The 19,340-nt window shown below is 43.0% G+C and overlaps 1 protein-coding gene across 3 annotated transcripts in view; it reads left to right on the forward strand.

The window, feature by feature from the left end:
• Positions 1 to 19,340, forward strand: part of LOC135552007 (ATP-binding cassette sub-family F member 1-like) — a 27,510-nt gene continuing 8,170 nt past the window's right edge. The window contains exons 1-10 of one of the 3 annotated variants that reach the window (XM_064983348.1): positions 1 to 244; positions 1,096 to 1,142; positions 1,258 to 1,335; positions 6,880 to 7,003; positions 7,135 to 7,166; positions 7,300 to 7,377; positions 12,937 to 12,993; positions 13,289 to 13,381; positions 17,404 to 17,472; positions 19,195 to 19,269. In XM_064983348.1, coding sequence (XP_064839420.1) covers positions 172 to 244; positions 1,096 to 1,142; positions 1,258 to 1,335; positions 6,880 to 7,003; positions 7,135 to 7,166; positions 7,300 to 7,377; positions 12,937 to 12,993; positions 13,289 to 13,381; positions 17,404 to 17,472; positions 19,195 to 19,269 — 726 coding nt within the window. In that variant the 5' untranslated portion in view covers positions 1 to 171. The remainder of the gene's footprint in view (positions 245 to 1,095; positions 1,143 to 1,257; positions 1,336 to 6,879; positions 7,004 to 7,134; positions 7,167 to 7,299; positions 7,378 to 12,936; positions 12,994 to 13,288; positions 13,382 to 17,403; positions 17,473 to 19,194; positions 19,270 to 19,340) is intronic. The other 2 variants (XM_064983349.1, XM_064983350.1) reach the window with 2 other exon arrangements.

The raw sequence follows: 19,340 nt of genomic DNA on the forward strand, positions 1-19,340 counted from the left end.
ACTCAGTGGTGCTGTCGCTACGTCAACGAATGGAAAAATCTCAAACCGCATGTGTTGTGATAAAACACTTGCTCGTCTCTGACAGCCACTCTTTCCACCGGGTTCAAGTTATTTTTTTTAAGATAAAGTCGTTGGTTTTCTGTTAATATCCGTATAAATAAATAGCAGAAAATGCCCAAGAAAGCGAAAGAAGACGCAGAATGGGAAGGAGAAGAGGGAGCAGTAGCACCATCAGCGGTGGCAGGTATCTAATTGCTGCCAGCAACTAAGCTAATGGTTACAACTGAGTCTTTTCCAGCCGTTGCAATAGAATGTTAGCTAAGATACAACGTTGTTAGCTAGCTAATGTGCCTCAGTCAGTGATCTTTGATTAACAAGTAACTGTCCTGGCTGTCATGCGATATGCTGTATTTTGACAACATAGTGTGACATTAGTGATGGTTAACTAGCTAGCTGGAAGCTACGTTAGTTAACAGCTTGCTATTTTATTTTACTAGACAAGTCAGTTAAGAACAAAGTCTTATTTACAATGACGGCCTACCAAAAGGCAAAATACCTCCTGCGGGATGGGATTGAAAGTATAAACAAATGAAATAGAAATATAGGACAAAACATCACGACAAGAGAGACAACACTACATAAAGAGAGACCCTACGACGACAACGCAGCATGGCAGCAACACAGCATGGCAGCAAAACAGCATGGTAGCGACACAACATGCCATGTAATTGTGTCAGACAAATTATTCCTTGTTCTCTACTTGAAAGTCAAGTAGAGACAGCTCGACATTTAGTGTCGAGTCGTTTGAGGAAGAAGAGTAAACTCGGGGTCGTAGCTAGTTATTAATGAATTATTAATTCATCATTCAAGTCATGAAGGATAACGTAGCTAGGTCATAGCTAGTATGCATTGTTTGAAGAACTGCTGTGTTGCCAAAAGTCATTCTGAAAATGTGCCACCCTTACGCTCCCCTTGTACAAGGCATTGCCTCCCTTCTGGCCCATTTGGCCACTCTCTTTTGTCATTCAGTGGATCCGTATGTTGATGACCAACTTGCTCATCTTTGTACCTACATTTGATCTCCCCTCTCTTCAGAAAAATCAGTAAAGAAAGGAAAGAAGGATAAAAAGGGGAAGAAGAGTGTGAGTAGTTACACCTCTTGTGGATATTTTTGAGTTAATTGAATGTGGCGAGAAAGAAAATGTAATCTTCAATGTGAACATTTTAATAAAATGTGTCAACATTGTTCTCACACAGTTCTTTGATGAGCTGGCCACAGATAACAAAACTGTGAAGGAGGATGAAATTGTGCTGAAAGAGATGCAAGGAAAGCAGGTAATTCTATTCCTTAACTACTACAGAGATATCATATAGGCTATTTTCAGGTGGATTCATACCTTTTGCAATGCTGTATCAATAACACAATGTCCTGGGATATATTGACATGAATAAATCTACCTTTTGCATAATTATATATTTTTTTCCCTTCCCACCCAATTTGCTCTCTTGAAAGACAGTAGATGAGCTTGAAGCGTTTGGGGAGGTTGGTTATATGTAGCCACTACTAGCCAGAGTGGTAGCTAGCTTGCCGTGTCGAATCTACAAAGAGAACCATGATACATACAGTGCATTCGGGAAGTATTCGGACCCCTTGACCTTTTTCCACATTTTGTTACGTTACAGCCTTATTCTAAAATTGATTAGTGTTCTCCCCCTATTCTATTTATTTGTAATTTATTTAACCTTTATTTAACTAGGCAAGTCAGTTGAGAACAAATTCTTATTTACAATGACGGCCTACCAGAAGGCCTCCTGTGGGGACGGGGGCCTGGGATTAAAAATAAATTAAATATAGGACAAAACACACATCACAACAAGAGAGGCCTAAGACGACAACATAAGACAGCAACACATGACACCACAGCATGGGAGCAACACAACATGACAACAACATGGTAGCAGCATAAAACATGGTACGAACATTATTGGGTAAAGTCAACAGCACAAAGGTCAAGAAGGTAGAGACAAAAATACATCATACATAGCAGCCACAACAGTCAGTAAGGGTGTCCATGATTGAGTGTTTGAGTGAAGAGATTAGGATAAAACTGTCCAGTTTGAGGTTTGGTTGCAGCTCGTTCCAGTCGCTAGCTGCAGTGAACTGAAAAGAGGAGTGACCCAGGGATGTGTGTGCCCATCAATCTCTACACATAACCCCATAATGACAAAGCAAAAACAGGTTTAGACATTTTTGCAAATTGATTCAAAATAAACTTAAATATGCCATTTACATAAGTATTTAGACCGTTTACTCAGTACTCTGTTGATGCAGCTTTGGAAATGATTACAGCCTCGAGTCTTCTTGGGTATGACGCTGCAAGCTTGGCACACTTCTGTTTGGAGAGTTTTTCCCAATCTTCTCTGCATGTCCTCTCAAGCTCTGCCAGGTTGGAAGGGGACGTTGCTGCACAGTTGTTTTCAGGTCTCTCCATAGATGTTCGATCGGATTCAAGTCCGGTTCCTGGCTGGGCCACTCAAGGACATTGAGACTTGTCCCAAAGAAACTCCTGCATTGTCTTGGCTGTGTGCTTAGGGTCGTTGTGCTGTTGAAAGGTGAACCTTCACCCCAGTTTGAGGTCCTGAGCAATTTGGAGCAGGATCTTTTTTTGTAAATTCTTTATTTAAAAAAAAAAAAAAATGTTTTTCCTGTGGTATCGATTTTGGTAGTTAGTCTTGTCCCATTGCTGCAACTCCCACACGGACTCATAAGAGGCGAATGTCCAGAGCCGTGCGTCCTCCGAAACACAACCCATCCAAGCCGCACTGCTTCTTAACACAATGCCGCTTAACGCGGAAGCCAGCCGCACAAATGTGTCGGAGGAAACACAGTACACCTGGCGATCATGTAACCATGCACTGCGCCCGGCCCGCCACAGGAGTCGCTACTGCGCGATGAGACAAGGATATTCCTGACGGCCAAACCCTCCCCTAACCCGGACGACACTGGGCCAATTGTGCGTCACCCCATGGGTCTCCCGGTCGTGGCCGGCTGCGACAGCTTCGACTTCAACCCAGAATCTCTAGTGGCACAGCTAGCACTGCGATGCAGTGTCTTAGAACACTGTGCCATTTGGGAGGCCCCGGAGCAGGTTTTCATCAGGGATCTCTCTTTACGTTGTGCTGTCATGTGGCTGTCGTGCCTTTTACTGAGTGGCTGGCCACTCTACCATAAAGCCCTGATTGGTGGAGTGTTGCAGAGAGATGGTTGTCCTTCTGGAATTTTCGCCCATCTCCACAGAGGAACTCTGGCACTCTGTCAAGAGTGACCATCGGGTTCTTGGTCCCCTCCCTGACCAAGGCAGTTCTCCCCCGATTGCTCAGTTTGGCTGGATGGCCAGCTCTAGGAAGAGTCTTGGTGGTTCCAAACTTCTTCCATTTAAGAATGATGGAAGCCACTGTGTTCTTGGGGACCGTCAATGCTGTAGACATATTTTTTGGTACCCTTCCCCAGATCTGTGCCTCGATACAATCCTGTCTCTGAGCTCTATGGACAGTTCCTTCGACCCCATGCCTTGGTTTTCGCTCTGACATACACTGTCAACTGTGGAACCTTTTATGTAGACCGGTGTGTGCCTTTCCAAATCATGTCCAATCAATTTAATTTACCATAGGTGGATGCCAAACAAGTTGTAGAAACTTGAGCTCAATTTCAAGTCTCGTAGCAAAGGGTCTGAATACTTGTGTAAATAAAGTAAATGTGCAAACATTTCTAAATACCTGTTTTTGCTTGGTCATTATGGGGTATTGTGTGTAGATTGATGAGGGGCAACTTTTATTTAATCCATTTCAGAATAAGGTTGGAACATCACAAAATGTGGAAAAAGTAAAAGGGTCTGAATACTTTCTGAATGTGCTGTGTGTGTGTGTGTGTGTGTATACAGTGGCAAGAAAATGTATGTGAACCCTTTGGAAATACCTGCATTACTGCATAAATTGGTAATAAAATGAGATATATTCATCTAGGTCACAACAATGGACGAACAGTCTGCTTAAACTAATAACACACATTTTGCAGCAATAACCTCAACCAAACGTTTTCTGTAGTTGCAGATCAGACCTGCACAACAGTCAGGAGGAATTTTGGACCATTCCTCTTTACAAAACTGTTTCAGTTCAGCAATATTCTTGATGTATGGTGTGAACCTCTCTCTTGAGGTCATGCCGCAGCATATCAATCAGGTTGAGGTCAGGACTGACTGGTCCACTCTAGAATGTGTATTTTCTTCTGTTGAAGCCATTCTGTTGCTGATTTACTTCTGTGTTTTGGGTCGTTGTCCTGTTGCATCACCCAACTTCTGTTGAGCTTCAATCGGCGGACAGATAGCATTACCTTCTCCTGCAAAATGTCTTGATAAACTTGTTAATGAATTTTTGCGTCGATGATAGCGAGCTGTCCAGGCCCTAAGGCAGCAAAGCAGCCCCAAACCATGATGCTCCATCCACAATACTTTACAGTTGGGATTAGGTTTTGATGCTGGTGTGCTATGCCTTTTTTTCTCCACAGATATTGTGTGTTCCTTCCAAACAACTCAACTTTAGTTTCATCTGTCCACAGAATATTTTGCCAGTAGTGCTGTGGAACATCCAGGTGTACTTTTGCAAACTTCAGACGTGCAGCAAAGTTTTGTTTGGACAGCAGTGACTTCTTTCGTGGTGTCCTCCCATGAACACCATTCTTGTTTAGTGTTTTACGTATCGTACTCGTCTCCAGAGATGTTGGCATGTTCCAGAGATTTCTGCAAGTCTTCAGCAGACACACTAGGATTCTTCTTAACTTCAATGAGTATTCTGCGCTGTGCTCTTGCAGTCATCTTTGCAGGATGGCCATTCGTAGGGAGAGTAGCAACAGTGCTGAACTTTTTCCATTTATAGACAATTGGTCTTACCGTGGACTGATGAACATCAAGGCTTTCAGAGAAACTTTTGTAACCCTTTCCAACTTTATGCAAGTCAACAACTATTAAACTTAGGTCTTCTGAGATCTCGTTTGTTCGAGGCATTGTTCACATCAAACTCAAATTTGGTGTGTTTTCTACATTTGTTCTGTAGGGCAAGGCAGCCCTAACCAACATCTCCAATCTCGTCTCAAAGATTTTAGTCCAGGTTAGCTGTCTCCTGACTAGAGGTTGACCGATTAATCGGAATGGCCGATTAATTAGGGCCGATTTCAACTTTTCATCAAAATCGGAAATCGGTATTTTTGGGCGCAAATTTGCAGTTTTTTTTTTTTTTTTTTTTAAATAAATAAATCTATTTATACCTTTATTTAACTAGGCAAGTCAGTTAAGAACACCATTCTTATTTTCAATCACGGCCTAGGAATGGTGGTTTAACTGCCTCATTCAGGGGCAGAACGACAGAATTTCACCTTGTCAGCTCGGGGGATCCAATCTTGCAACCTTACAGTTAACTAGTCCAACGCAATAACGACCTGCCTCTCTCTCGTTGCACCCCACAAGGAGACTGCCTGTTACACGAATGCAGTAAGCCAAGGTAAGTTGCTAGCTAGCATTAAATGTATCTTATAAAAAACAATCAATCATAAGCACTAGTTAACTACACATGGTTGATGATATTACTAGATATTATCTAGCGTGTCCTGCGTTGCATATAATTTGACTGAGCATACAAGTATCTAAGTATCTGACTGAGTGGTGGTAGGCAGAAGCAGGCGCGTAAACAGTCATTCAAACAGCACTTTTGTGCATTTTGCCAGCAGCTCTTCGTTGTGCGTCAAGCATTGCGCTGTTTATGACTTCAAGCCTATCAACTCCCGAGATGAGGCTGGTGTAACCGAAGTGAAATGGCTAGCAAGTTAGCGCGCGCTAATAGCGTTTCAAACGTCACTCGCTCTGAGCATCTAGTAGTTGTTCTCCTTGCTCTGCTTGTGTAACGCTGCTTCGAGGGTGGCTGTGGTCGTTGTGTTGCTGGTTCGAGCCCAGGGAAGAGCGAGGAGAGAGACGGAAGCTATACTGTTACACTGGCAATACTAAAGTTTCTATAAGAACATCCAATAGTCAAAGGTTAATGAAATACAAATGGTATAGAGGGAAATAGTCCTATAATAACAACAACCTAAAACTTCTTAACTGGGAATATTGAAGACTCATGTTAAAAGGAACCGCCAGCTTTCATATGTTCTCATGTTCTGAGCAAGGAACTGAAACGTTATCTTTCTTACATAGCATATACTGCACTTTTACTTTCTTCTCCAAAACTTTGTTTTTGCATTATTTAAACCAAATTGAACATGTTTCATTATTTACTTGAGGCTAAATGGATTTTATTGATGTATTATATTAAGTTAAAATAAGTGTTCATTCACTATTGTTGTAATTGTCATTATTACAAATAAATAAACAAAAAAACGTCTGATTAATCGGTATCGGCTTTTTTGGTCCTCCAATAATCGGTATCGGCGTTGAAAAATCATACTCGGTCGACCTCTACTCCTGACTCCAATTAGCTTTTGGAGTCATTAGCCTAGGGGTTCACATAATTTTCCCAACCTACACTGAATGTTTAAATGATGTTTTCAATATAGACAAGAAATCAAATTATTTGTGTTATAAATGTAAGCACACTGTTTAAGTTGTTGTGACTTAAGATGAAGATCAGACCAAATGTGATGACCAATTTATGCAGAAATTAAGGTAATTACAAAGGGTTCACATGCTTTTTCGTGTGTGTGTGTTTATGTATATGTGAGATATATATAATTGTGATATGTATCATGTGGTCCCTCCCTGCTAATACCTAGCCCTAATAGTGTCATATGAACCATAATGCCTCTTTAATCTATTTTGTTATCGGTCTCAGAAGAAGAAGAAAGACCGGCGGAAAGGTAGAAGTGGTGAGGGAGATGATGATGATGATGACGAGGATATGATGGAGAAACTAAAGAAGCTGTCAGTGCAAGCCAGCGAGGATGAGGAAGAGGAAGGTAAGTTGACTGCTTAGTCTGTCAAACAATTGTCTAAATTTCAAGCTGGAAATGTTCAGTGTCGATAGCCTAGCTAGCCTTTCATCAACTTTGCTCACTCTCTCTCTTGCTCGCTCTCTTTCTTATCCCAGTTGTGGCCCCTGGAAAAGGCAAGGGAAATAAGGTGAGCATGTTGTGCATGCATCGGTCTTGATCACTACATCGCCAGTCTTTACAGTCTTGATCATTCCGTTCTATTACATTTTGGGGGTAGAATACACTATAATCCACTTTTTAAATTGTATTTGTTGTCTCAGGCTGGGAACATCTTTGCCGCTCTCAGTCAGGGAGACAGTGATGATGACGGTGGTGATGATGAGAGACTGATGAATAAGGTGCGTGGGGTCTGTTATGTTTGTCATGTTCTAAATCTGAATGTGGATTCTATTGATACTACCATATTGTTTTAGAGGTCCAGGGAGCTCTAAGAAAGTGTTTGTTGCCTTTTACTAATTTATTCATTCCATCCCACCCCTCCGCGTACTGTTCCTTCCTGTTCCTTTTCTGCTGTCTTTCGGAGTTCATCACACACTCACAATAATAGCTACACATAATCAAATCAAAGTTTATTTGTCACGTGCGCTGAATACAACGTTACAGTGAAATGCTTACTTAGTGCAAAAAAAGGTATTAGGTGAACAATAGGTAAGTAAAGAAATAAAACAACATTAAAAAGACAGTTGAAAATAACAGTAGCAAGGCTATATACCGACACCGGTTAGTCAGGCTGATTGAGGTAGTATGTAGATATGGTTAAAGTGACTGCATATATGATGAACAGAGAGTAGCAGTAGCGTAAAAGAGGGGGTGGTGGGTGGCGGGACACAATGCAGATAGCCCGGTTAGCCAATGTGCGGGAGCACTGGTTGTTCGGGCCAATTGAGATAGCATGTACAGTCGTGGTCAAAAGTTTTGATTGATACAAATATTAATTTTCAGAAAGTCTTCTGCCTCAGTTTGTATGATGGGAATTTTCATATACTCCAGAATGTTATGAAGAGTGATCAGATGAATTGCAATTAATTGCGAAGTCCCTCTTCCCCATGCATATGAACTGAATCCCCCAAAAAACATTTCCACTGCATTTCAGCCCTGCCACAAAAGGACCAGCTGACATGTCAGTGATTCTCTCGTTAACACAGGTGTGAGTATTGACGAGGACAAGGCTGGAGATCACTCTGTCATGCTGATTGAGTTCGAATAACAGACTGGAAGCTTCAAAAGGATCATGGTTACCTGCTAGGAAACACGTGCCATCATCATTGCTTAGCACAAAAAGGTCTTCACAGGCAAGGATATTGCTGCAAGTAAGATTGCACCTAAATCAACCATTTATTGGATCATCAAGAACTTCAAGGAGAGCAGTTCAAATGTTGTGAAAGAAGGCTTCAGGGTGCCAAACAAAGTCCAGCAAGCGCCAGGACCGTCTCCTAAAGTTGATTCAGCTGTGGGATCGGGGCAAAACCAGTACAGAGCTTGCTCAGGAATGGCAGCAGGCAGGTGTGAGTGCATCTGCACCCACAGTGAGGCGAAGACTTTTAGAGGATGGCCTGGTGTCACGAAGGGCAGCAAAGAAGCCACTTCTCTCCAGGAAAAACATCAGGGACAGACTGACATTCTGCAAAAGGTACAGGGATTGGATTGCTGAGGACTGTGGTAAAGTAATTTTCTCTGATGAATCCCCTTTCCGATTGTTTGGGGCATCTGAAAAAAAGCTTGTCCGGAGAAGAAAAGGTGAGCGCTACCATCAGTCCTCTGTCATGACAACAGTAAAGCATCCTGAGACCATTCATGTGTGGGGTTACTTCTCAGCCAAGAGAGCGGGCTCACTCACAATCTTGCCTAAGAACACAGCCATGAATAAAGAATGGTACCAACACATCCTCCGAGAGCAACTTCTCCCAACCATCCAGGAACAGTTTAGGGATGAACAATGCCTTTTCCAGCATGATGGAGCACCTTGGCACAAGTGATAACCAAGTGGCTTGGGGAGCAAAACATCGATATTTTGGGTCGATCGTGAGGAAACTCTCCAGACCTTAATCCCATTGAGAACTTGTGGTCAATCCTCAAGAGGCAGGTGGACAAACAAAAGCCCACAAATTCTGACAAACTCCAAGCATTGATTATGCAAGAATGGGCTGCCATCAGTCAGGATGTGGCCCAGATGTTAATTGACAGCATGCCAGGGTGGATTGCAGAGGTCTTGAAAAAGAAGGGTCAACACTGCAAATATTGACTCTTTGCATCAACTTCATGTAATTGTTAATAAAAGCCTTTGACACGTATGAAATGCTTGTAATTATTCTTCAGTATTCCATAGTCACATCTGACAAAAATATCTAAAGACACTGAAGCAGCAAACTTTGTGGAAATTAATATTTGTGTCATTCTCAACTTTTGGCCACAACAGTTAAAGTAACTATGCATATATGATAAACAGAGAGTAGCAGCACCGTAAAATAAAGGTTGGGGTGGCACAATGCAAATACTCCGGGTTGCCATTTGGAGTCTAATGGCTTGGGGGTAAAAACTATTGAGAATCCTTTTTGTCCTAGACTTGACACGCCTACTACCGCATGGCAAGCGTTACCAGAGAGAACAGTCTATGACTGGGGTGGCTGGGGTCTTTGACAATTTTTAGGGCCTTCTCTAAAAAATAATAATACTTATTTTCCACCATAATTTGCAAATAAATTCATTTAAAAATCCTACAATGTGATTTTCTGGATTTTTTTCCCTCATTTTGTCTGTCATAGTTGAAGTGTACCTATGATGAAAATTACAGGCCTGTCATCTTTTTAAGTGGGAGAAATTGCACAATTGGTGGCTGGCTAAATACTTTTTTTGCCCCACTGTAGCTGATGTTTAAAGTTAGTGAGGGAAATCTCCAGCTTCAGCGATTTTTGCAATTCGTTCCAGTCACTGGCAGCAGAGAACTGGAAGGAAAGGCGGCCAAAGGAGGTGTTGGCTTTGGGGATGACCAGTGAGATATACCTGCTGGAGCACGTGCTGGGTGTTGTTATTGTGACCCGTGAGCTGAGATAAGGCGGAGCTTTACCTAGCATAGACTTATAGATAACATGGAGCCAGTGGGTCTGGAGACGAATAGGTAGCGAGGGCCAGCCGACGAGAGCATACAGGTCGCAGTGGTATATGGGGCTTTGGTGACAAAACGGATGGCACTGTGATAGACTGCATCCAGTTTGCTGAGTAGGGTTGGAGGCTATTTTGTAAATGACATCGCCGAAGTCAAGGATCAGTAGGATAGTCAGTTTTACAAGGGTATGTTTGGAGGCATGAGTAAAGGAGGATTTGTTGCGAAATAGGAAGATGATTTTATTTTGGATTGGAGATGTTTAATATGTGTCTGGAAGGAGAGTTTACAGTCTAGCCAAACACCTAGGTATGTGTAGTTGTCCACATATTCTAAGTCCTATCTGTCCAAAGTAGTGATGCTAGTCGGGCGGGCGGGTGCGGGCAGCGAAAGGTTGAAAAGCATTCATTTAGTTTTACTAGTATTTAAGAGCAGTTGGAGGCCACGGAAGGAGTGTTGTATGGCATTGAAGCTCGTTTGGAGGATTGTTAAGTGTCCAAAGAGGTGCCAGATGTAATACAGAATGGTGTCGTCTGCGTAGAGGTGGATCAGAGAATTACCCGCAGCAAGAGCGACATCATTGATGTATACAGGGAAGAGTCGGCCCGAGAATTGAACCCTGTGGTACCCCCATAGACTGGCAGAGGTCCGGACAACAGGCCCTCCGATTTGACACACTGAACTCTATCAGAGAAGTAGTTAGTGAACCAGGCGAGGCAGTCATTAGAGAAACCAAGGCTGTTGAGTCTGCCGATAAGAATATGGTGATTGACAGAGTCAAAAGCCTTGGCCAGGTCTATGAAGACGGCTGCGCAGTACTGTCTTTTATCGATGGCGGTTATGATATCGTTAGTACCTTGAGCGTGGCTGAGGTGCACCCATGATCAACTCGGAAACCGGATTGCACAGCGGAGAAGGTACGGTGGGATTTGAAATGATCTGTTTATTAACTTGGCTTTTGAAGATTTTAGAAAGGCAGGGCAGGATGGAATAGGTCTATAACAGTTTGGGTCTAGATTGTCACCCCCTTTGAAGAGGGGGATGACCGGGGCAGCTTTCCAATATTTAGGGATCTCGGACAATACAAAAGAGAGGTTGAACAGACTGGTAATAGCGGTTGCAACAATGGCAGTGGATAATTCTAGAAAGAGAGGGTTGTCTAGGTTGTCTAGCCCAGCTGATTTGTAGGGATCCAGATTTCGCAGCTCTTTAAGAACATCTGCTATCTGGATTTGGGTGAAGGAGAAGCTGGGGAGGCTTAGGCAAGTAGCTGCAGGGGGTGCAGAGCTGTTGGCCGGGGTTTGGGTAGCCAGGAGAAAAGCGTGGCCAGCGGTAGAGAAATGCTTGTTGAAATTCTCGTTTTTCGTGGATTTATTGGTGATGACAGTGTTACCTAGCATCAGTGCAGTTGGGAGGAGGTGCTCTTATTCTCCATGGACTTTACAGTGTACCCAAAACCTTTTGAAGTTAGAGCTGCAGGATGCAAATTTCAGTTTGAAAAGGCTCGCCTTTGCATTCCTTTCTGACTGTGTGTATTGGTTCCTGACTTCCCTGAAAAGTTGCATATCGTGGGGACTATTCGATGCAAGTGCAGTCCGCCACAGGATATTTTTGTGCTGGTCAAGGGCAGTCAGGTCTGGAGTGAACCAAGGGCTATATCTGTTCTTAGAGCTACATTTTTTTTAAAGGGGCATACTTATTTAAGATGATGAGGAAATACCATTTAAAGAACGACCAGGCATCCTCGACTAACGGGATGAGGTCAATATCCTTCCAGGACACCCGGGCCAGGTCGATTAGAAAGGCCTGCTCGCAGAAGTATTTTAGGGAGTGTTTGACAGTGATGAGGGGTGGTCGTTTGACCTCAGACCCATAGCGGCTGCAGGCAGTGATCGCTGAGATCCTGATTGAAAACAGCTGAGGTGTATTTGGAGGGCAAGTTGGTCAGGATAATATCTATGAGGGTGCCCATGTTTACGGATTTGGTGTTGTTCATTGATAATTTGTGTGAGATTGAGGGCATCTAGCTTAGATTGTAGGACTGCCGGAGTGTTAAGCATATCCCAGTTTAGGTCACCTAACAGAACGAACTCTGAAGTTAGATGGGGGGGCAATCAATTCACATATGGGGTCCAGTGCACAACTGGGAGCTGAGGGGGGCGGGGCCTATGACAGGCGGCAACAGTGAGAGATTTATTTCTGGAGAGATTCATTTTTAAAATTAGAAGCTCGAACTGTTTGGGCATAGACCTGGGAAGTTTGCCTGCAAAGTTCTGTCAATCTCTGCAGTAGATTGCAACTCCTCCCCCTTTGGCAGTTCTATCTTGATTGGAAATGTTGTAGTTTGGGATGGAAATCTCAGAAATCTCATTTGCGTTGATGTCAGTGTGATTAGAGGGGCAATACATCAGTGCAAAGCCATTAGCGACTGGCAGTTAGGAAGTTCAGTAGCCTACTAATGACCATTAGCAGCATCAGAGCGCAGTTTTGGAGAAGCCTTGTTACGGTGCATAAACGGTCACGTGGAATTTGACTGCGGTCCTGACTGCAAGTGTGGTGGTAATACGGTCACCATAACAGCCCTATTCCTACATAATTTCCTTTCATTGCATTTCATCTACATGTGTTGGACAATTAGCATTGGCCAGTAGTGTTGGGGCTTGGAATCTAATGATTTTGAATCAAGCATGTCATTTTTCTTCATAACGACTTTGTGCGTTGGTGTAAGGGCATCTCTAATATTAAGGAACTGGTGTATCTGTGTGTTTGTCTCTGCGTCTTTAATACTTTAACACAGGAGGTTGAGAAGGTGCATAAGGGCAAGAAAAAAGATAAGCCAAAACCGAAAGCCAAGGTGGGTGATGGAATGGATTTATTCTCCTACTACACACTCTCCCCCCCAACATCCCCTCCCCCATCCAACAGGGTTGATAACGGAAAGCAGCACATTTTAAATGGTTCACTAACACATTCCACTCTCAATCTATTCCCTTTTTATTTCATAACACTTTATTTAACGACTTTTCTCTTTCTCGTAGACCTCATATCTGCAGATCTAACCCACTGAAATACTCAACACAATAAAACTGTCTGATCTCACTTGTTCCCAGACATGGAGCCTCACTCTCCTTTTCCCTACATAAAACCAGGCTCCCTCCGATGATGAGGAAGAAAAGAATGACGGGGATGAAAAGACAGCTGTGAAAAAGAACATGAAGCCAGAGGCTAAACCAGCACCCAAGGTCAGACTTTTGATGGGCTAAGCAATATAGTGAAAATTCCACAAAGCCTATCTAGTCATTTCAGATCTGCTGGAGTATCTAGGGAGTACAGAGTATATCCTAGCGCTTTATGTTGAACTAAATGAGAGACTCACTTTTTTATTATATATATATATTACTGCTCAAAAAAATAAAGGGAACACTTAAACAACACAATGTAACTCCAAGTCAATCACACTTCTGTGAAATCAAACTGTCCACTTAGGAAGCAACACTGATTGACAATAAATTTCACATGCTGTTGTGCAAATGGAATAGACAACCGATGGAAATTATAGGCATTTAGCAAGACACCCCCAATAAAGGAGTGGTTCTGCAGGTGGTGACCACAGACCACATCTCAGTTCCTATGCTTCCTGGCTGATGTTTTGGTCACTTTTGAATGCTGGCGGTGCTTTCACTCTAGTGGTAGCATGAGACTGAGTCTACAACCCACACAAGTGGCTCAGGTAGTGCAGCTCATCCAGGATGGCACATCAATGCGAGCTGTGGCAAGAAGGTTTGCTGTGTCTGTCAGCGTAGTGTCCAGAGCATGGAGCCGCTACCAGGAGACAGGCCAGTACATCAGGAGACGTGGAGGAGGCCGTAGGAGGGCAACAACCCAGCAGCAGGACCGCTACCTCCGCCTTTGTGCAAGGAGGAGCAGGAGGAGCACTGCCAGAGCCCTGCAAAATGACCTCCAGCAGGCCACAAATGTGCATGTGTCTGCTCAAACGGTCAGAAACAGACTCCATGAGGGCGGTATGAGGGCCCGACGTCCACAGGTGGGGGTTGTGCTTACAGCCCAACACCGTGCAGGGCGTTTGGCATTTGCCAGAGAACACCAAGATTGGCAAATCGCCACTGGCGCCCTGTGCTCTTCACAAATGAAAGCAGGTTCACACTGAGCACATGTGACAGACGTGACGGAGTCTGGAGACGCCGTGGAGAACGTTCTAATGCCTGCAACATCCTCCAGCATGACTGGTTTGGCGGTGGGTCAGTCATGGTGTGGGGTGGCATTTCTTTGGGGGGCCGCACAGTCACACCTCCATGTGCTCGCCAGAGGTAGCCTGACTGCCATTAGGTATCGAGATTAGATCCTCAGACCCCTTGTGAGACCATATGCTGGTGCGGTTGGCCCTGGGTTCCTCCTAATGCAAGACAATGCTAGACCTCATGTGGCTGGAGTGTGTCAGCAGTTCCTGCAAGAGGAAGGCATTGATGCTATGGACTGGCCCGCCCGTTCCCCAGACCTGAATCCAATTGAGCACATCTGGGACATCATGTCTCGCTTCATCCACCACAGACTGTCCACAGACTGTCCAGACTGTCCAGGAGTTGGCGGATGCTTTAGTCCAGGTCTGGGAGGAGATCCCTCAGGAGACCATCCGTCACCTCATCAGGAGCATGCCCAGGCGTTGTAGGGAGGTCATACAGGCACGTGGAGGCCACACACACTACTGAGCCTCATTTTGACTTATTTTAAGGACATTACATCAAAGTTGGATCAGCCTGTAGTGTGGTTTTCCACTTTAATTTTGAGTGTGTCTCCAAATCCAGACCTCCATGGGTTGATAAATTTGATTTCCATTAATAATTTTTGTGTGATTTTGTTGTCAGCACATTCAACTATGTAAAGAAAAAAGTATTTAATAAGAATATTTCATTCATTCTGATCTAGGATGTTATTTTAGTGTTCCCTTTTATTTTTTTGATCAGTGTCTGTCTGTCAGTCTCATACATACATACATACTTAATTTACAGCTAAGATCTGAAGCTAGTCCAATTGGACACCTTCTACAGCCGTCAAATTCAACTCTGAACCCCGGAGCCAGTATCACTGATTTGTTGTTCCACACTAATGTACGTACAGTTGAAGCTGGAAGTTTACATACAAGTCTTTAACTTGTATTAGTATTTTTTATACCCCCTTTTTCTCCACAAATTCTTGGTATCCAATTGTTAGTAGTTACTGTCTTGTCTCATCGCTACAACTCCCGTACGGGCTCGGGAGAGACGAAGGTCGAGAACCATGCGTCCTCCAAAACACAACCCAACCAAGACGCACTGCTTCTTAACACAGTGCGCATCCAACCCGGAACCCAGTCGCACCAATGTGTTGGAGGAAACACCGTACACCTAGCGACCTGGTCAGCGTGCACTGCGCCCGGCCCGCCACAAGAGTAGCTAGTGCGTGATGAGACAAGGATATTCCCACCAGCCAAACCCTCCCTAACCTGGACGACGCTAGGCCAATTGTGCATCGCCCCATGGACCTCCCGGTCACGGCCGGCTGCGACAGAGCCTGGGCTCGAACCCAGAGTCTTTGGTTAAAACTCATTTTTCAACCACTCCACAAATGACTTGTTAACAAACTATAGTTTTGGCAAGTCGGTCAGGACATCTACTTTGCGCATGACACAAGTAATTTTCAACAATTGTTTACAGACGGATTATTTAACTTTTATAATTGACGATATCACACTTTCAGTGGGTCAGAAGTTTACTTACACTAAGTTGATTGTGCCTTTAAACAGCTTGGAAAATTCCAGAAAATGATGTCATGGCTTTAGAAGCTTCTGATAAGCTAACTGACATCATTTCAATCAATTGGAGGTGTAGTTGTGGATGTATTTCAAGGCCTACCTTCAAACTCAGTGCCTCTTAGCTTGACATCATGGGAAAATCAAAAGACATTAGCCAAAACATTGTAGACCTTCACAAGTCTGGTTCATCCTTGGCAGCAATTTCCAAATGCGTACTATTGTTTGTACAGATGAACATGGTACCTTCACGCAAGTAGAAACACCATGGGACTACGCAGCCATCATACCGCTTAGGAAGGAGACTCGTTCTGTGTCCTAGAGATGAACGTACTTTGCTGCGACAAGTGCAAATCAATCCCAGAACAACAGCAAAAGACCTTGTGAAGATGCTGGAGGAAACGGGTACAAAAGTATCTATATCCACAAGTAGAATTAGTCCTATGTCGACATAACCTGAAAGGCCACTCAGCAAGGAAGAAGCCACTGCTCCAAAACCGCCATATAAAAGTCAGACTATGTTTTGCAACTGCGGATGGGGACAAAGATCGCACGTTTTAGAGAATTGTCCTCTGGTCTGATGAAACAGAAATAGAACTGTGTAGCCATAATGACCATCATTATGTTTGGAGGAAAAGGGGGGATTCTTGCAAGCCGAAGAACACCATTCCAACTGTGAAGCACCGGGGTGGCAGCATCATGGCTACCCTGCTGGGGCGGCAGGGAAGCCTAGTGGTTAGAGCGTTGGACTAGTAACCGAAAGGTTGCAAGTTTGAATCCCCGAGCTGACAAGGTACAAATCTGTCGTTCTGCCCCTGAACAGGCAGTTAACCCACTGTTCCTAGGCCGTCATTGAAAATAAGAATTTGTTCTTAACTGACTTGCCTAGTAAAATAAAGGTAAAATAAATTTAAAAAATGTTGTGGGGGTGCTTTGTTGCAGGAGGGACTGGTGTACTTCACAAAATAGATGCCATCACGAGGGAGGAAAATTATGTGGATATATTAAAGCAACATCTCAAGACATCAGTCAGGAAGTTAAAGCTTGGTTACATGTAGCTTGGCCTACAATCCTGACTCAGTTACACCAGCTCTGTCAGGAGTAATGGGACAAAATTCACCCAACTTATTGTGGGAAGCTTGTGGAAGGCTACCCCCAACGTTTGACCCAAGTTGCACAATTTAAAGGCAATGCACCAACATACTAATTGAGTGTATGTAAACGTCTGACCCACTGGGAATGTGATGAAAGAAATGAAAGCTGAAATAAATCATTCTCTGTTATTCTGGTATTTCACATTCTTAATAATGTGGTGATCCTAACTGACCTAAGACAGGGAATTTTTACGAGGATTAAATGTCAGGAATTGTGAAAAACTGAGTTTAAATGTATTTGGCTCCGGTGTATGTAAATTTCTGACTTCAACTGTATTATTTTTTTACATTTTTTTTATTGTAGGCAACTGAGGAGGATGAAGCGGAGGACGAGAAGCCTCAGCCAAAGAAAGGCAAGAAGGAACAGCCCAAGGTGAGTGAAACGCTCTAGTGCTAACGACACAGACTTTGTGTAAACAGTTTTCCTTCTGGAATGTAGGGATGGCATTCTATATGAAATGTAATGGGTTAGCAACATACAGTGTCTACATAAATTATTCATACCCCTTGACTTATTCCATGTTTTCTTATTATGGTGTGAATTTGTTTAATCTCACACATCTACACACGCTACCCTTTAAAGACAAGGTGAAACATGTTTTTAGACATTTTAGCTAATTTATTGAAAATGAAATATAGATATCTCACTTAAATAATTATTCACACCCCTGAGTCAATAGTTTGTTGAAGCACCTTTTGCAGTGATTACTGCTGTGAGTCTTTCCGGGTAAGTCTCCAAGAGCGTTCCACACCTGGATTTTGCAACAATTTGACCATTATTCTTCAAGCTCTGTCAAATTGGTTCTTGATCAATGATAGACAACCATTTTCAGGTCTTGCCATAGATTTTCAAGTAGATTTAAGTTGAAACTAACTTGGTAAGCAACTCCAGTGTGGATTTGGCCGTGTGTTTTAGGTGATTTTGAAATGTGAATTTGTCTCCCAGTGTCTGGTGAAAAGCAGACTGAACCAGGTTTTCCTCTAGGATTTTAGCTGTACTTGGCTCCATTTCTTTTTCTATCCTGAAAAACTCCCCAGTTCTTGCTGATTTTAAAAGCATACCCATAACATGATGCAGCCACCAGTATGCTTGAAAATATGGAGAGATACTCAGTAATGTATTGGATTTGCCCAAACATAACACTTTGTATTCAGGATAAAAAGTGAATGCTTTGCAAACATTTTCTGCAGTATTACTTTAGTGCCTTGTTGCAGGAGGCATGTTTTGGAATATTTTGTATTCTGTACAGGCTTCCTTCTTTTCATTCTGTCAATTAGGTTAGTATTGTGGAGTAACTACAATGTTGTTGATCCACCCTCAGTTTTCTCCTATCACAGCCATTAAACTCTGTAACTGTTTTAAAGTCACCATTGGCCTCTTGGTGAAATCCCTGAGTGGTTTCCTTCCTCTCTGGCAATTTGGTTAGGAAGGAAGCCTGTATCTTTGTAATGACTGGGAGTTTTGATGCATCATCCAACCCGTAATTAATATCTTCACCATGCTCAATGGGATATTCAATGTCTGCTTTTTTATTTTTTATTTACCCATCTACTAATAGGTGCCTTTTGCGAGGAATTGGAAAACCTCCCTGGTCATTGTGGTTGAATCTGTGTTTGAAATTCACTGCTCGACTGAGGGACCTAACAGATAATTGTATGTGTGGGGTACAGCGATGAGGTAGTCATTCAAAAATCATATTAAACACTATTGTTGCACACAGTCCATGCAACTTATCATGTGACTTGTTAAGCAAACCTTTACTCCTGAACTTATTTAGGCTTGCCGTAACAAAAGGGGTTAAATACTCATGACATTTCGACTTTACTTTTTTTTTTTTTTTTTTATGTGTAGGCCAGTGACCAACCCAACTTAATCAATTTTAAATTCAGGATGTTACACAACATTTAGAAAAAGCCAAGGGATGTGAATATTTTCTGAATGCACTGCACTATGTGACTGAGTCTGAATATCCACACCTGTAAACTATCTAGGCCAATATAATGCATGACCACGGTATATGGGTCACAGTAGGACTTTATCACTTGCAGCGTAGTTTCTGTATTACCATAATGTTGTGTTACTTGTCCCATTCAGAGGATGAACAAACCTGCTCGCCCTCCGCGCAGCGAAGATGAAGAGGCTGAAGACGACGAAGATGACACAATGAAGGTGTGTGTTTATCGTCTGCTGTATGGAAAGGTCATACATGGCATGTAGAGCCACCTTAGAACATCTAAATC

The sequence above is a fragment of the Oncorhynchus masou genome, chromosome 13 (assembly GCF_036934945.1).
Source record: "Oncorhynchus masou masou isolate Uvic2021 chromosome 13, UVic_Omas_1.1, whole genome shotgun sequence".
NCBI lineage: Eukaryota > Metazoa > Chordata > Actinopteri > Salmoniformes > Salmonidae > Oncorhynchus > Oncorhynchus masou.